Source organism: Phasianus colchicus, chromosome 26 (genome assembly GCF_987193195.1).
Source record: "Phasianus colchicus chromosome 26, bPhaCol1.hap1.1, whole genome shotgun sequence".
NCBI lineage: Eukaryota > Metazoa > Chordata > Aves > Galliformes > Phasianidae > Phasianus > Phasianus colchicus.
This window is the reverse complement of record NC_143461.1, coordinates 5,286,725-5,304,471: the sequence shown is the minus strand read 5'-3', so window position 1 is coordinate 5,304,471 and position 17,747 is coordinate 5,286,725. Positions and strand designations below refer to the sequence as shown.

General features: G+C 59.6%; 1 protein-coding gene across 1 annotated transcript; it reads left to right on the top strand.

Annotated features, from left to right (window-relative positions):
- Positions 1-1,810: 1,810 nt before the first annotated feature.
- MED24 (mediator complex subunit 24) lies at positions 1,811-17,690 on the top strand. The gene is made up of 25 exons (XM_031600648.2): positions 1,811-2,133; positions 3,731-3,813; positions 4,315-4,353; positions 5,275-5,348; positions 6,419-6,642; positions 7,165-7,276; positions 7,669-7,819; positions 7,906-8,019; positions 8,727-8,774; positions 9,002-9,084; positions 9,534-9,620; positions 9,905-10,016; positions 10,590-10,732; positions 11,287-11,324; positions 11,901-11,983; positions 12,926-13,104; positions 13,196-13,295; positions 13,572-13,747; positions 13,824-14,088; positions 14,257-14,438; positions 14,562-14,655; positions 15,025-15,124; positions 16,832-16,909; positions 17,047-17,195; positions 17,306-17,690. Exons 1-25 carry the CDS (start codon positions 2,004-2,006, stop codon positions 17,420-17,422), a joined length of 2,961 nt encoding a protein of 986 aa, XP_031456508.1. The 5' UTR covers positions 1,811-2,003; the 3' UTR covers positions 17,423-17,690.
- Positions 17,691-17,747: the final 57 nt, after the last annotated feature.

The window sequence follows — 17,747 nt, the reverse complement described above, 5'->3', positions numbered from 1 at the left end:
CCGGGCTGAGCCGCTGCCCCCCACCCTGGGGGAGTGGTGGGGAAACTGAGGCAGGGCTGGGGGCCGCCTGCGTCCCCCCCATGGGGTGTGCCCGGCTCTGTCCATCCTCATCCCTTATCCCTGCATCACCCCCCGTGAGGGACAAGGACCCTGCAAGATGTGTGTGTGGGGGGGAAGCAGCCCGGCCCTGCAGCCCCCCGGCCGCCCTGATGTGGGGGTAACGCGGGACCTGGTGTCCCCATGAGGATGTCCGTGTGACACTTCACAACCCCTCAAACAGCAGCACGGGGGGGAGGGGAGCAGCACAGGGGTCGGGGTGATGGGGTCACCGCCCCCCCAGTGCCTCCCCCCCCCCTCAGCCTGCTGGGAACGGCCCCAGCCCCTTCCGGCCCCCCCGGCTGCAGGCAGCTGTGCGCGGCGCCCTGCCAAGCGCCGAGCCGGGCCTGGGCCCCGGCGCCTTCCCCAGCACGGGGGGGCTCAGCCACCCCCAGCCCCACACCCAGAGCTCTGCATGTCGGGGGAGGGGGTCCTTGTGGGGTGGGGGGGGGTCACTTCTTTTTTTGGGGGGGGGTCTCACCGCACCTCCCGCTCCCACGAGGCCTACGGCCCCATGAGGCCTACGCTGCTGCTCGGCCCCCCAGCACCGCAGCCCGCAGTGTCCGGTTCCCCCTCGGCAGCTGCGGGACCCCCCCAGCCCCGTGCCCGGCACAGGAAATCCGTCCTCATGAATAGGGCCCCCCCGGCCCCGCGGGCCCCTCGCCGGCTGGGCCGCAGCTCACCCGCTAATCCCGGCTGCGGCCATGGGGGATTTGCGGCCGCCCGCGCGCCCCGGCCCCATGAATGATTAACACGGGAATTAAGGGGCCGCGGAGACCCCCGAGCACAGCAGGGGGGGCAGGGGGCTGCGGGGGGGCCCTGCCTGCCCTGGGGCGGGAGCTGCCGTGCGGCACGGCCCTGGGGGGGCTTCGCGCGGCGCTGGGATTTGGGGCTGTGTGGCAGCAGATTGGAGGTGCTGCCCCCCCCCCCCCTATGCAGCCCCCCGCCCCCGCCCGCTCCCCATCTGTTGGTTGCCATGGCGATGGGCGGCGGGAATCCTGCTGGGATTTTGCCTGCATATCTGTGAGCCCACACGCGTGTGACTGCACAGACACACGTGTGCATCTGCGCACAAGCACACAGCCAGGCGTGCTCGCACCCATCTGCGCGCACACCCGCGTGTGGGTGCACGGCTGCTTTTGTACCTGCGCACCCCTGTGTTTGCACACCGTGTGCACACTCACGCCTTTGCATGCTGTGCTTGCACGCCCACGAGTTTGCACATTTGCGGTCTCACTTGCTCAGATTCTGCACGCCCCACATTTGCATAGCCTTGTATTTGCACGCCATGCGTGCACACCCATTTGCGTGCAGCGTTTCTGCACTCTAAAATTCCACATTTGCCATCAATTGCATTTGCTCAGCCTCTGTTTGCACACCCCCATGTTTGCACACCTCCACATCTCACACCCTATACGTGTATCCTTGTTCATTCACACACACACTGCTTGAAAATGCAAGCTTCTGTTTGCAGTCTCATTTTCACAGTTTGCACTCCTCCATGTTTGCACATCCCCACGTTTGCATCTCCATGCGTTTGCACACAGTCTTTGCCCACCGCGAGCTCCCACGTTTGCCACCCATTTCGCACAAACTCATTTTGCACACCCCCACGTTTGCACACCCCGCGCGTTTCTCCGCACCACCCCACCAGGCCCCGTGAACTACATCTCCCAGCAAGCCCCGCGCCGCCCCGCCGTCCAATCAGCGCGCGGCTTGCTGGCGGGTGCCAACATGGCGGTGCCCAGGCGCTGAGCGAGCGGAGCCGGCGGGTGAGGAGCGCTGCGGACGAGGCCGGCGGGCCGGGAGCGGAGCGGAGAGAACGGGGAGCGATCTCCCGGCTCCGGCCCTCTCTGTGTGCCCCGAGGCCCGGCCCTGAGGCCTCTCCGTTCCCACAGAGCGCAGCCATGAAGGTGGTGAACCTGAAGCAGGCCATCCTGCAGGCCTGGAAGGAGCGCTGGAGCGACTACCAATGGGCCATCAACATGAAGCGCTTCTTCCCCCGCGGAGCCACCTGGGACATCCTCAACCTGGCAGGTCCGGGGGGCGGGGGGGGCCGCAGCCTCTGGGGCGTGCCTTGGTCGTGTGCCTCCATTGCCCCCAAGGACACCGCTGGGTGTGCGTGGCCCGGGGGTGGGACCCCATCCTCATGGATGGGCCGTGCCGGGGGCGATGCTCCAGGCCTCCAGGGCTGCTCCCTGCTCCCATTTATGAGCATTTCTTTCCCTGGCCCCGTTCAAGGCCGTTTGTCACCAGCCCAGCCAACCTCTGTGCCCGCCGCGTTGTGCGGTTTAAAGATTTGCCAGCCTTTGTGCCGATTATAGAAACATGCTGCTAGGTTTTGTGTTTTCTTTTTTCCTGTGCAGGCAGCATGTGTTTGCAGGCCTGGGATATACAAACACAAGGTGCTGCTGGAGGCTCACACTGGGGAATTTAAAGGGAAAAAGCACCTCTGTGCTTCTCACCCCCTGAGCTTGCTCTGTGATGGCCTTTCCCACCTATTTTGACCCACCATTATAATTGTTACTGGGTTCTGGCTTACGATGTTGAGCTAACAGTTTCTGTAGCAGTGGGTTTCTCCTGGTTGCCCCTTAGTGCATCCACCAAGGAAAGGCTCGTCAGCCCAGGGCTCAGCTTGGTGAGGATAGAGCTGGGTTCCTTTGCTGGAGGATGCAGGGCAGGTGGTGGGCATGCAGGCGGCCGTCTCATCCAGAGCACCTCCCCAAGTCATCCCCCTCAGCTCATCCTCCCCCCAGCTCGTGCCTTTCAGATTTCAACCACAAAGGAGGAAAACCTGGCACGAGCCGCCCAGATCACGGCACTGCCCAGCAAATTGATGCTGACGTGCCTGCAGTGGGTAACAGCATGTGGCTGGCTCGTGTTGACGCTCCCTGATTAGATGGGGAGGGGAAGGCTGCTGTCAGCCTTCTGTCCTCGTGCTGAGATGCATTTGGCCGCGGTCGCAGCCTTCTGCCAGGATCCGAGGTGTCTCCCGCAGCCGGGATCTGCCCATGGCTGCTGCTCCGTGCTGGCTGCGGAGAGTTGGCCTGCCCCTCTTGCATCTGGGTGCCCTGACCTACTTACAGCCAGTGCCACAGCCCGGGGCCTGATTCTGGGAGGTGGTTCCTGCACTCTGCAGTAGTTCAAATGGTCAATTAAAGGCTTGACTGAGCAGATAGGGCGGGCAGAGCCCCTCCAGCCTCCCTGGCCGGCTGCCAGCAGCAGGGAGTGCCAGACGCACAGGAACCGTCCTGGCCGAGAGCAGCCGTGTGCCCGCAGTCCAGCCCCAGGTACCAGAGCAGAAATCGCAGGCTGGTGGATGCCTGAGCCTCCTGGGCAGGAGGTGGGAGGAAGAGGAGGATGCTTGGAGAGCAGCAGGTGCAATTTCAGGCCCAGGGCAGAGGTGAATGAACAGGAAGCTGCCGGTACTGCCTGAATTATTTGCTACCTTTTGCTGTTGAGGAGTAGAAACTGGGGGGTTTAGGTTAATTTCAGGGAAGCATTGTGTGGAGCTGTCGTACTTGGCACGAATTGTCTTTGCCATCTTTCCTGTGGGTGAGAGCAGAAACAAGGGCACTGCATGTCCATGGCAGACTGTGTGCTGCCTGCCACAGGTCCCTCTCTTTGCTTGCAGAGGCTCTGCTCGAGCAGGCGATGATCGGGCCGTCGCCGAACCCACTCATCTTGTCCTACCTGAAATACGCTATCAGCTCCCAGGTAATGGCTTTCCCTGCACAATGCCCCACATTGCAGTGCTGCTGGGTGTCGCCTTGCAGTCCCAATTAGCAAGCCAAGAACCCAAGGTGCAGAGCTGGTGGCGGGCAGACACCCCAATGTCTGCAGCTTGCAGGCGTTGTGCTTGGCTCAGACAGGGTGGGGGGCTCAGCGTGCGCCCAGGGCGGGGTTGTTTCTGTAAATAACCTCTGCCTGCTGCACGCCGGGTGGAAATACTCACCCTCCTAGAACTTCTGCTCTGCCTGGGAGCTCCGTGCTTCCCTGCTGCAGCATTTAATGCTGTCTAAAGTTTGTGCGAAACAAATGAGCGGTCACCTAAAAACGTCTGTTTGGATTTGTGCCGGGTCAGCGCCCCGGCTGCGGTGACAGGCAGTGAGGCCGTGCCCTGACCTCGCTGCCCCTGAGCCGTGAGCACTGCGCTCACAGGCAGCACCCACTGCTGCTTTTTCAACACCATTGTTTTGGTTTTCTGTTTTTTCGTAGATGGTGTCTTATTCCACGGTGCTGATGGCCATCAGCAAGGTACGGCTCCGACAGCTGCTGGCTGAGGCTTTTCTCCTTACCTGCGATCAGCGTATCCATTTCCCATCCCACAACTCTCACCAAATATAGGTCAAGTGTAAAATGACATCCTGTGCTGAGTCAGCAGCGGGCAGACGGCACGGAGCGGGGCACCAGCCTGCTGGGGACAGCCCACCAGCAGCTCCCACTCTGCTCTGGGCACAGTCCCACGTGCTGCAGGCATGGAAACTGCGTCCCTGCACCCTGTGGGGCCTGGCAGGCTCCTGCTCTGCCTCCCCCCACACTGCAAGCACCGGGAGCTGTGCCGTGAGCACACTGGGGTGCCCCTCAGTAGGGTCAGCTCCTCAGTGGGGCGGCAGAGCCGGCGTACGGCCGTGCTCGCTGTCGCTGCCCATTGTGGTGAGGCTGGTGGAGAAGCGCTGACCTTGACAGCCGCGGTTTCCTCCTTCAGAGCAGCGTGGGCTCAGTGCAGGCCCGCAGGCCAGCTCCAGCTCAGTGGGGTGGCCCCATCTGCTCGGCCGAGCAGGCGGCAGCGGCGCTGCTGCCGTCCCCGTGGCCAGTCGAGCTGTCGGTGCTCGCTGCCAGCCCCACCGAGCTGGAGGTGGGGACGTGGGCTGGCGCCGAGCTGCCGTCGTGTCAGTGCAGCCCATGGGGAGCCGGGGGAAGGGGGGCTGCAAACGGAGCTCCAACCCCCGCCTGCATCTCAGGGAGGCTGCTCAGAAATGCGGCCTCAGCCCCACTACCGTGGCCTCTTTGCTTTCTGCTGCCCTGGGAGGGCGCGACCCAGCTGAGGGACAGCCCTGACCCAGTTCCTGTTCATCTGACTGCTGGGTGGCTGCCAGGGCGAGCGCCCACGGTTGTTTTTTGGGGCTGCTGGAGCTTGGCACCCCCTGTTTGAAATCCCTCTTTGTTCTGCTGTAGTTTGATGACTTCTCCCGGGACCTGTGTGTGCAGTCATTGCTGGAGATCATGGACATGTTTTGCGACCGCCTCAGGTACGATGCAGCCCTTCCGTAGCCTGCAGCTCCCACAGGGTTTGGCTCTCGCCCCATTGCGTGGTCCCTGCTCTGGCAGAGGGAGGCCATTTCCCATCCCAGCTTTCCTCCTGAGCTGCTCTAGGCTGAGATGTCAGCATGGGCAGAGCAGGGGGAACCCAGAACCCCACCGGCTTTGTGGGAAGCTGTGAGAACCCCACCTACTTTGGGCTGTGACCTCCTCCACAATACTCCTGCTCAGCTCGGGTTGGTGTAAGCCCCAAAACCTGAGAGTTTCTGTTCCCTCTACATTTTATTTCTCTTGTGTGGCCTCTGTGGCTTCTTGGGGCTCTGGCTGCACATCCCTGGCTGCCAGTGCTCGTGGTTCTGCCTGCGCTCCCCCAGGCACTTTATGCAGCTGCCTTGTTTTGCTCCATGCTCTTCCGCTGGTGTCGCAGGACCCAGGGGAGACAATTCAGGCCACAAAAACTTTTATAGAAAGCTGAGAAATCTTCCTGTTAACCCCTGACAGCCTCTGCTGAGAGGCTGCTGCGAAGAGACAGGCGGTGTGGGTGAATGGGAGGATAAACAGGGCTAAAGGTAGCAGCTCTTAATTACACGGAGCGAAGCAGCAGCGATGAATGTGCATCAGTCGCAGATGTTGACAAGGAGCTGTTGCTGGCCAACTGCAGAGCTGGTGACTTAATCCAGTTCCTGCCTAATCTGATCCTCCGCTTAATTTGATCAAAACTTCTGGCCCCGATGATTTGTGCATCAGGAGGGGAAAGCGTTCACCTCTTGGAACACATTGATCAGTGCTGAGCCTTTCTTAGCAAGATAATTTGATTAGAGGCTTGGAAAGTTTCCTGTAGTTGAGTGGCCAGAGAGGAGTCTGCACTGGGTACACTTGATTTCCCCTGGCACAGGGGGGATGCTCGTGGGCTGGGGGTTGCAGCAGAGGAGCCAGGAGCTGAGGCACGCTGGCCTGAGCGTGTGGGATGTAGCCTGGTTCCTCAGGCTGCCCCACTGCTGTGCCTTGATCTCTATGGGGGTGTAGCCTGGCCCATGGTTGTGTTTCTCTCTCCTTGCAGCTGCCATGGCAGAGCAGAGGAGTGCATTGGTTTGTGCCGGGCACTGATGAGTGCCCTGAACTGGCTCCTGCGCTGCGCGGCCTTCTATGCTGAGAAGGTGAAGGAGATGCTGGAGCAGGTGGCAGCAGAGGGCCAGATGAAGATGTGCCTGGAGCGGCTGGAGAAAATGCTTGGCAGCACCAAGAACCGTGCCCTGATCCACATTGCCCAGCTGGAGGAGACGTGTACGTCGCTTCCTGGGCCCCGTGGCCATGCTCTGCTCCTGGTTGCTGCTGGCCTCGGGGAGGTGTCCTTGCCACCTTTCCTTCCCCCTGCCCAGCTCCTGCCGCATTGTCCCTGTGGCTCCAAGCCCATCCATCTTCCATCCCTGTTGCTGTAACTGTCTCCTCCTTGGCTCCATGCCACCCTCTGCCCCCTCCCCTCCACGCTGCCCTTGGAAGAGGAACAGAATTAATGTGAAGGCTGTGTGAGCTGTGCCTGGGTGTGTGGCGAGTCCTGCACTCCACCAGCCTGCCTGGCACGGCCCTGCACCTCCGCTTGGTCCGCTGGCCAGGAGGCCGTGCCAGGGAGCTGCTGGCTGCCATGCAGATCCTCAGCTTGGGTTTGCAGAGGTGCTCTGACTCCTGCTCAGCAGAGAGCCCCAGACTCAGCAGCCCCTCTGCTTTGCTGTGAGCATTAGAGCCAGCCTGCTGGCTTCTCATCCTGTCACTGTCCTGCTCCACTGAACGCCTGCCCACCTTCTACAGCCTCCTGGAACACCGTGGAGCAATCCCTCCTCAAGCTAGAGGAAAGTCTGAATGGCCTCAGCAACTCCACGCTGCGAAGCCAGGCTGATAACTGCATCTCCCTCATCAAGAGGTAGCTGCTGGCATGGTTTCAGAGAGTGAAATGGGTCTGAGCCCTCCTTAGGAAGACTGAGAGCCTCCTGCCTCCTTCCTCATTGGCTCCCTGCTTTCCTGTCCCTTCCCAGCTCAGAGTCCTGTTCTGGCAGTGGGCTGGGGCCAGCAAGAAGCCCTGAAATAAGGGATGGGTTAGGGACTGCTGCTACCTGCTGCAAAGGGCTCTTAGTGGGTGCCTTGGGCTGCCTGCCATCCCTCAGCTGCTCCAGTGTGTGCGCCGGGGCCTGGGCTGAGATTTGGGGACTTGGCTGTGTCCAAAGGCAGTGCTGTTGGAAAGGGAGGGTGGGACAGAGGGAGCAAGGATCATCCCTGCAAGACTCCAGTGACCCAGTGCTGTTGTCTCTCATCCAGCATCCCCACCATGCTATCAGTTCGCTCTGAGCAGCTGAACAAGACTGGCTTCCCCACTGTGCATGCTGTGGTGCTGCTGGAGGGGACCATGAACCTCACAGGAGAGATCCAGCCTCTGGTGGAGCAGCTGATGATGGTGAAGAGGATGCAGGTACAAAAGTGGTGTCTTATCCTCCTCGGGTTGACTGGGGGGATTTGTTATTGCGTACTGGAGGGTCCTGTCTGTGTGTCCTGCAGCGCATCCCTTCCCCGCTCTTCATGCTGGAGATCTGGAAGGCGTGTTTTGTGGGCCTCATCGAGTCCCCAGAGGGCACAGAGGAGCTGAAGTGGACAGCCTTTACCTTCCTGAAGGTAGGCCCTAGCTCCACAGTGAGCAGCGCACTCTGAGCCCTGTACCTTTCCCTGCATTTTTGGCCCCTGCTGAGCACCAAAGCCTGGCTGAGCAGTGGTAGAATCACAGAATGTTTTCAGTCAGAAGGGTCCTCAAAGATTGTCTCATTCCAGTCAGTCCTCCCCACAGTGTTCCCTGCTCATCGTGTCTGGACTGCATGCAAGATGGCTGAGCCCATAGACAGCCCTCCTGCAACACGCTTTGCTGTCTGGGGCATCTTTTCAGCCCAGCCCCACTTTGTTTTGTTTGTCTAGGAAGCTGTGGGGGAAATTGTGGCCTTTGAAGGATGCCAAAGCAGTCTCTGGGCTGGTACTCCCACAGCTCAGTGGTGGGCAGCCCCGCAGCAGTCTGCCTTGCCTCTTGTCTTTGTGCCAGACAAAAAGGATTTATGTGTAATTTCAGGCCTGACGTGCTCTGGCCTATGCTGGGCTCTGCAGCCATAGTCCCCTGCCTAGCCATGCCCTGCTGCTCCTTGTGATGGTGGAAGGGCTCTGCAAAGGGGAGCTGGAAGGACAGTCCCCAGGGTGCAAATGCTGCTCCAGAAATCCTTCTGCTAGCAGCTGCAGGCGGGTTTTGCTCAAGCTTCTGCTGCCTGTGCTGCTGGGAGGTGCTGACAGCAGCACTGGGTCTGCCTCTCAGTCATGTCCACGTGCCCCCTGTCTTTCAGATCCCTCAGGTCCTGGTAGAACTCAAGAACTATCCCCATGGGGACAAGGTGAGTCGCAAGGGCTGTGGTTTGGAGCTGTTTGCAGCTCTGTGTGTGCTTAGTGGACTATGTGTAGTGATGGTGCTGGTGCCTGGCCAGAGCTGTCCAAGGGTGGCTGGGGTGGGAAACAGTCTGCATGCTGACAGCCTTCCTCTGGTGGGGAGATGGTGTGGGAGGGACGGGTGGGTTCATGTCAGTGGTGCTGCAAGCTGAGCACTCACCTTTGTGCATGGCAGGATTTCACAGAGGATGTGAACTGTGCCTTCGAGTTCCTGCTGAAGCTGACCCCTCTGCTTGACAAAGCAGATCAACGATGCAAGTGAGTGCTCGTGTGCCCAGGACTCACCTGCAGCACCATGAGCCTGTGGCTGGTCTGTGCCCTGCTGCCCCCAGCATCTCTATGGGGAGCTGCAGTACTGGGGCAGCTGTGTGCTAAGCTTTTTGTGGTATGAAGGGAAGCACTGATTTCTGATCCGGTTCATTCTTCCTGAGGCGCTGGCACTGCCAAATGAGCAAGGCAGTGAGTGTCTGACAGCTGATCCATATGTTGGTGATGCTTTGTGATGTCTGGATCTGCCTCTGGCCCTGCATCCCCCTCATAATGGGGGAACAGAGGCAGACAGACAGCTCAGGAGTCCTGACTGCTTGAGTCCCAGTCTGCAAATGGTCGCATAGCTCTGCTGGTCTGTGGGGGGGGAGGTCTGCACCCGCTGCTCAGACAGCAGGAAGGCTGTCCCTGGGGCTAATGCTCTGCTCTCCCTCTTTCAGCTGCAACTGCATGAGCCTGCTCCTGCAGGAGTGCAGCAAACAGGGGCTGCTCTCAGAAGCCAACATGACCAACCTGACTGATAAACGGTACGGCCCTCGTGGAGCCTGGGTAGTCCAGCAAGGTTGGGGCACCTTGTCTCACTGCCCTTCTGGCGGGGAGTATGAAGCAGCTGTGGTGCTGCTGTCTGTCCTGCAGCTGGGACATCTTGGCCTGGAGGGATGAGGCTTTGCTTTTAGTGATAAAGCAGGGCAGAGCCTGTCCTCTCACAGCTGGTGCGCTCCCTTGGAGGTGGTGGGAGGCTGAGTCTTGAGGAGGAGAGGGGTAGAGTGACAGAATTCCTACTCAAGAGCCTCTCTTTGTGGATCACCAGCAAAGCAGACAGGGAAGATGCTCCACAGCTGCAATCAGCAGAGAATGCCAACATCCAGCCAAACCCCAGGCTCATCCTGAGGGCCGAGCCGACTGTTACCAACATCCTGAAGGTGAGTCCCTTCCTATTACAGTACTGGGGAGTCCAATCTCCACCCCAGAGCTGGCTTCCAGGAGCACTGGGCTCACCAGGGTGCTAAGGAGATGCCTTTTCCCACCCTGTGCTGAGATGGAGGAATTGCTTCCAGCCTTGTTGCAGTCTCTGCTGTGGAGCTCAGAGCTCCCCTCCTCCTTCCCAAGGAGCCGGTGGAGCTGTCAGGCAGCTCAGTGCATTGTCAGTGCCAGCAGTCTGAGCCCAGCCTGCTCTGCCCATCCTCCCCAACATGCATCTCCCCCATCCCCAGAACCTCCCCCTCCATGTGTCTCTCCTGCTGCTCTTCTGGTGAAGCCATTTCTCTTCTGGTTGTGCTGTCCCAGCATGTTGCAGCTCTCCCTTTTGCAGGTCCTGGGACTCCAGAGGTCCCTCCGCTTCCCTTTAAGCCCTGCAGGTCCCTGCAGACAGAGGCCCTGTGGGATGGTTCTGGCAGCTGATCAGCTCTGCTTCTGTGGCTGGGGTTTTATTGCTGCTCTGTAACATGCTTTCCCCGTGACTTCCTTCTTTTTTCTTTTTTTTTTTCCTTTTGTAGACTATGGATGCAGATCACTCCAAATCCCCCGAGGGCCTGCTGGGGGTCCTGGGTCACATGCTGTCTGGAAAGAGCTTGGACCTGCTGCTGGCAGCAGCAGCAGCAACGGGCAAGCTGAAATCCTTTGCTTGGAAGTTCATCAAGTGAGTGCCCACCTGGAATATGTGCTAGTGGGGCTGGGTGAGCTGGCAGCCTCCCTGCTCTCCCCCTTTCTCCTTCCTGAATGTGGCTCCCACCACGTTCAGGGCTGGATCTGGCTTTGGCCTGGGGTCTGTGCAGCACTAACAGGGCTCTGGGGAGGGCTGGGGCCTTGGGGTCTGAACCCCAGAGCATCCTACCTCCTTTGCTTCTTTGTGAAAGGGGTGCAGCATCCAAGTCGAATCTGTTTCAGCTGTGTTAAGGCTGAAAGCAGCAGCACAGCCTCAGCTCTGAGGTGCTGCTGTGTGCATGCCTTTGTTCCCCGAGCACCTGTGTCCTGGTTAGAGCACACACACAGCACGCGTGGGGCTGTGTGATGCCCTCCTCACATGGCAGGGCCTGGGGCAGTGTGAGCCACGCCGGCCCAGCTGGGAGCGTGGCATCGCATCCAGGCTCTGTGCTGCTCCGGGCAGGGGCAGCTCTGTTCCCATCTCTGGTGGGAGGAGGGCTGCTTTGTCTGATGATAACGCTTCACTGCAGCTCTCTCTGCCCCCTCTAGGCTGAATGAATTCACGAAGCACATCAGTACAGAAAACTGTAAGTGCGTGCGCATCCGTGCGTGGGGTGGCTCGAGCTGTGCTTCCCCTGCTGCCACGTGCTGGGTTAAGCAGGGGTTGGGCCGAGCTGTGCCAGGCATGGCCAGGTGCTGGCAGGGATCTGGGCTCCTGGGGATCCCCAGTTCTCACCCATGGCACACGCGTGTCCATCCTGAGCTCCCTTCTCCCCTTCCCAGCCCTTGGGGCCCCTTGGGGCTGGCCCTGCCCCAGCTCCTTCCCTGGAAGGGGTGATGTGTCAGCACACAGCCTGAGATAAGGACTCTGACTGCTTTTACGTGTGATTAAACATGTTGAGTGCTCTGACCTTCTGCGGCACTGGAGGAGCCCAGGGTTGAACTGGGGCTGCAAATAGAGGTCAAAGCCGCTCTGGGAGCTCAGGCTGGGGCAGACGGGGTTGAGGGAGGCACTTGGCACGTTCTTTAGAGCCCTCATTCACACTCAAGCACTCAGGCATCAGAAAAGCACCTGGGAGGAGGCAGGGACTCAACCCCCAAGCTGACAGGGCTCCTGCCTTCCTTCCTGGGTCAAGTTCCTGAGATCTGTCTGTTCTTCCCAGCCAAGTCCGCCCCGGTTCGGGCCCTTCTCTTCGACATCTCGTTCCTCATGCTGTGCCATGTGGCCCAGACCTACGGCTCGGAGGTAAGCGGCTCTGGGAAGGCAGCCATTGGACTCTGACCTTGTGAAAGCAGCAGCCCTTGTGCTGAAGTCTGCCAGCCTCCTCTAGCGGCCGTGCTGCTGTCACCACTGCCTTGTCACTGTCCTCACCGCCCGCAGCCGCCCCTCCAGCAGCACCCTGCTGTGGGTGAAGTGCCCAGCGTGTTTTGCCTGGTGCAAAGTGATGGAGCCAGAGTGGCCACAGCATTCCCGAGGACTTTTGTTTGTGCCCCTCTTTTCCATGCTGTGTTAGTGTCACCGCCTCACCCGCTCCAGGCTGGCTCTGATCTCCCAGCACTTTTCCCGGCCTTGCTCCTCTAGCACGGCACAGTTTGGCTCTGGCTGGTTGGGGAGGGCTGGTGGATGTCAGCCCTCCTCTGGCAGATGAGGAACTTGCAGCCCTGCTCAGGAAGAGGCGCTTGGGTTACATGAAAATTTTCCACGTTTCAACATCTGTGCATGTCAGGAGGTAAAACGATACCGAAACACTGCAGACGTGGAGAGGGAGTGAAAATCTTGGGTGGGGGGCTGCCCAGGGAGTGGAGAGGGGGAGTCCTGGCTGGCGGCAGCCTGGGGCGGATGTGCCCGGGGCTCTCCAATGAGCTCTGAGCCCAGAGCAACTTTTCCTGACCAGCTGCTGCTGAACAGATGTGCAACACTTTTGTCAAAAATAGCGTCCCTCGGGTGCTGCAGGGCTGAAAGGAGGAAACAGCGTGCGGGATTCCCAGCTTGTGTCCCCCCCGGGAGCCCTTGCAGCTGGCTGCCAGCTGGGCTGTGTGCCCCAGCCCCGCAGAGCCATGCGGAGCCTGAGAGCAGCTTGGGGGCCGAGTGGCCCCATGAGAGCAGTGCTGGCCCCAGCTGTGAGCTCTCCAGGGCAGGGGTCCCCAGGCAGGGTATGGGGCGGACCCAGAGCCAGTTCCCTTCCAGGTGATCCTGTCAGAGTCAAGGCCGGCAGACGAGGTGCCCTTCTTTGAGACCTGGATGCTGACCTGCATGCCCGAGGAGGGCAAGATCCTCAACCCTGACCATCCCTGCTTCCGCCCTGACTCCACCAAGGTGGAATCCCTCGTCGCCCTCCTCAACAACTCCTCAGAGATGAAGCTGGTGTAAGAGCTCAGCCCAGCCAGTAGGGCTGGGGAGATGGAGGGAGGGGAGCAGCTCTGAGCGAGTGCCTGACCTCTGTCTCTCCTCTGATAGGCAGATCAATTGGCACGAGGTGTGTCTGAGCATCTCGGCTGCCATCCTGGAGATCCTCAATGCCTGGGAGAACAGCGTGCTCACCTTTGAGTCCATCCAGGTGGGTCTGTAGGGCAGAATGGAGCCAGTGCTGCACTGTGCTGTAAGGAAGGGCCCCTGTCCTCCTTCCCCAGATGCTGCTGCAGCCAATGCAGAGTTCCCTGGCTACTTGCACGTGGAGCTAACGTGGCTTCATTGATGCTGCCCCATTGGTGATTGTGGGCTTGACAGGGGCATGGAGAAGGGACGTTTGGGGCAGAGCCTAGGAACTGATGCTGAGATGGAGCCTGTGCATCTGCACATGTCTGTGCTCATCCCCATCTGCTGTCATCTCTAGAAAATCACAGACAACATCAAGGGCAAGGTGTGCAGCATGGCGGTGTGCGCCGTGGCCTGGCTGGTGGCCCACGTCCGCATGCTGGGCTTGGATGAACGTGAGAAGTCCCTGCAGATGATCCGGCAGCTGGCCACCCCGCTGTACGGCGACAACACGCTGCAGTTCTACAACGAGCGGTGAGCCCCACACCGGCTGTTTCTTCCCCTCCCTTTGCTGCCCACCTCTTTCCTGACCTGTCTCGCTCTGCCACAGCGTGGTGATCATGAGTTCCATCCTGGAGCACATGTGTGCGGATGTCCTGCAGCAGACGGCCACGCAGATCAAGTTCCCATCCACGGGCATGGACACCATCCCCTACTGGAACCTGCTGCCCCCCAAGAAGCCCATCAAGGAGGTGCTGACGAGTGTGTTCACCAAGGTGCTGGAGAAGGGCTGGGTCGACAGCCGCTCCATCCACATCTTCGACACCCTGCTGCACATGGGAGGTGTCTACTGGTTCTGCAACAACCTGGTCAAGGTATGAAGTGGAGCAGGGAGGTGGTCACCGCTTCCAGCCCCAGAATGCTGGGTCAGGCCTGGGCTCTGGTGGCAGGGCTGGCTGTGGTGGTTGTCCTGGGTACGAGGGGTGAGTGGGGAAGGTCCTGCTGTGCCCTTCCCCTCCTCAGCTCTGACTTGTGCCTCGCAGGAGCTGCTGAAGGAGACACGGAAGGAGCACACGCTGCGAGCTGTGGAGCTGCTCTATGCCATCTTCTGCCTGGACATGCAGCAGCTGACACTGACCCTGCTGGGCCACATCCTGCCCAACCTGCTCACCGATTCCTCCAAGTGGCACACCCTTATGGACCCTCCAGGGAAGGCTCTGGCTAAGTAAGCTCCCAGTTCTCTGGACACCTTAGGGTGGAGAGATCTGCCCCAGCAGAGCCCTGGCAGGAGCTGTGGGCTCTCACCACTGTCCCGGTGGGCTCACACTCTGCCCTGCTCCATCCCCAGGCTCTCTGTCTGGTGTGCCCTGAGCTCCTACTCCTCCCACAACAAGGGCCAGGCGTCCGCCAGGCAGAAGAAGAGGCACCGAGAGGACATTGAGGTGTGTCTGGCACGGAGCAGGATTTGGTTGGGAGCTCTGTGCCCACGAGAATGGGATCTTGCTGGAAGGCTGTGGTTGCAGGAGGAGGAGGGGGTCACTGAGGTGGGGTTCACCACCCAGGTTGACTGAACTGTCTGAGGCTTGGTCCCTTGACCTTGGAATATGGGGTTTTCCCTTTGTTTTTCTGGGAAAAGGGGATCTTAACAAGACGGTCCGTTCGGGGCTGACCCAGACTGAGTCACTGTGCGTGAACCGAGCGCGTAATTCCAGAGCTGTGCAGAGCCTGGGTGGGTGGCTGTCAGCCCTGGGGAGGGGGTTGGGGTTCCCCACAGAGAGAGGCTGGTGGGGCTGAACCCTCTTTGCCCCCAGGACTACATCAGCCTGTTCCCACTGGACGACACGCGGCCCTCCAAGCTCATGCGCCTGCTCAGCTCCAACGAGGAAGACGCCAACATCCTCTCCAGCCCCAGTGAGTGCAGGGAGGGAGGAGGGAGGAGGGTGGTTGCTCCCAGGGACGGCGCCGGCCTGCCTCGCTGCTCCCTCCTGGGTGTGAAACGTGCTTTGGCACGAGAACATTTCCTTCCCAAGCTGGCCAAATGCTCTGGGAGGCAGCGGGGGGGCTCTGCTCCCCTCTGCACGGTTACACCTTTCCAAACCCTTGCACCATTGTCACGTGTGCTGCCTGCCTGCAGGCTTGGGGCTCAGCAGCAGCGTGCGGGCGGTCCCTTGGCTGTCAGGATGGATCTGCACCAAAGAATAATGGGGCATTTTGAAAAGACGTTGAGCATTCAGATGTGTTTTGCTGAGTTCCTGTGGAGCTTTTGCTCCAGAAGGTCATGCTTCTGAATTCTCTGATCAGAGCAAGCTAGGAAAGGTGATGAGGTGACACCTTCCTTCAGTGCCACCTCACCCTGTGCCACACACATGAAAGGCTCGGGGAGGTTTTGTTTGAGTCGATCTCTGTGGGTTCGGAGACCCGATGTCCCCAGCCCAGCAAGGAGGTGACGTCTGTGATGGCTGTGGCTAAATCCTCAAATTCCACCTCTATTAATAATGCAGCGAGCGGAGCTGATGAGTCCTCATGGTTGCATCTCCATATCCCTGAACTGCAGGTTGCAACAGCCCCGGCAGGACATGCTGTGGGGGCCCATGCCCTCCAGCCCCCATCCCACATATGTCTGGGCTCCTAGCAGTGAGTCAGGGCTCTCCTTGGTCATTCTTGTGTCCTGACTGCCTCACCCTAACTCCTTTATTTGCCATTTTCCAACACAACAATAACCTGTGGTTTTTCTTGGTTTCATCACTGTTGAAATGTGGGCTTTTCCCTTTGTTTCGATATCTTTATTTAACTCTTGGTGCAGTTCCACCTCTTTCCAGTGACACTTAGGACTTTTTTTGGGCTGTTTGCTGCCGTGATGTGGAAATCCTGCTTCCTGCAGCAGCCACATAACTCATGTGATTCCATGAGAAAAGTGGGGGAGGGCTTTCATTTCTTGATGAGCATCCTCAGAGCATCCCAACATGAGTGCTGATTTTTGGCAGCAGCTTCATCCCGTGGGTCAGCCCAGGAGCCCCCAGCCATCAGCACTGGGCAGGAGCACCCGGCAGCACCTTGGGGTGGGGGCCACACAGATCCCCCCTTGGCTGCCCACTATTTACTGCCCGTCCATTGATTTTGCTGTGGCTCTGATAGCTCAGTCCTACCCTGAGAGCAAGCTGTGAGAGCTGCCGTGCAGCTGTGGAACATCTGGGCTGGCTCGCCCTGCTGGCAGCACACACAGGATGTGTCCAGGCCGTGCACGAAGCTGATCCCTGCTTGCTCCTCAGTCGTGACATTGCATTACTGTGCTCTCGTGAGGTGTCAGGGTCGAGTCACCATCCCCAGCAGGGAGGCACTCACTTGCTCAGTGAGTCTCACTCATGCTCACCCCTTGGAGATGTCTTTGAGCTTGGTCAGACTTGGAAGAAATGTGCAAGAGCAGAGCATGCTGACACATCTCCGTCGTGCCAGGGACACGTGCGTGGATGGGCAGCTGGGGTCAGCCCTGCTGTGCTCCTCTGCTGTGCCCAATGCATGCAGGGCACCGAGTGCTGCGTCCCCCCCCAGGGGCTCACTGGGTCTGAGGGCTCCAAGCATCCCCCTCACCCCATCCTGACACGTTCTTTTCCCCAACAGATCGCTCAATGAGCAGCTCCCTGTCTGCCTCCCAGCTGCATGCTGTCAGCATGAGGGACCCTCTGAACAGAGTGCTGGGTAAGCTGCTGAAGGCTGGCTGTGAGCTGGGGTCTGTCTGCAGGCATAGGGGTGATCCCAGCCACGCGGGCAGGCAGAGCTGTCTGTGCCTTCATCTGCTGCAGCCTGCCTGCCCTGACAGTTCCCTGTCCACACAGCAAACCTCTTCCTGCTCATCTCCTCCATCCTGGGCTCCAAGACGGCCGGCACTCACACGCAGTTTGTGCAGTGGTTCATGGAGGAGTGTGTGGACTGCCTGGAGCAGGGCAGCCACGGCAGCATCCTGCAGTTCATGCCTTTCACCATGGTGAGTCCTCCTCTCTGCCAGGGACACTTTGGGAATGGAGAGCATGGGGGGAGTTGCTTTGAGTTCTGCTCTTCAACCCCAAGGTGTCAGCTCTGTTCTTCTTCTGCCAGGTTTCAGAGTTGGTGAAAGTGTCCACCATGTCCAGTCCCAAAATCGTCCTGGCCATCACGGATCTGGGTCTGCCCCTGGGCCGCCGCGTCGCTGCCAAAGCCATCGCTGCCCTGTGAGCGTGGCTCTGCCCCTGCTGTGCAGGACAGAGGTGCAGAGTGGCTGCTGGGGGACTTCAGGAGTCTGAGTGCCAGGCTGGGGCTGGGACCCCTGAAACTCTCTCCATCACCGTGGTTTGATGCTGCCCCGTGTGAGGGCTGAGCTGGCAGCAGCAGCAGCTGCTCCCCTCTGTGCCCAGCCCCCGAGGCAGGCTTGCACTGGGCTGTCAGAGACTGAGACCACCCCACTGCTTGTTGTTTTTCTAATTCATTCATTCCTTTTGTAGAATCCCACGTTGCCTCGTTCCTCTTTGATTTTCTGAGCTGGTGCTGAGGCAGAGGCTGA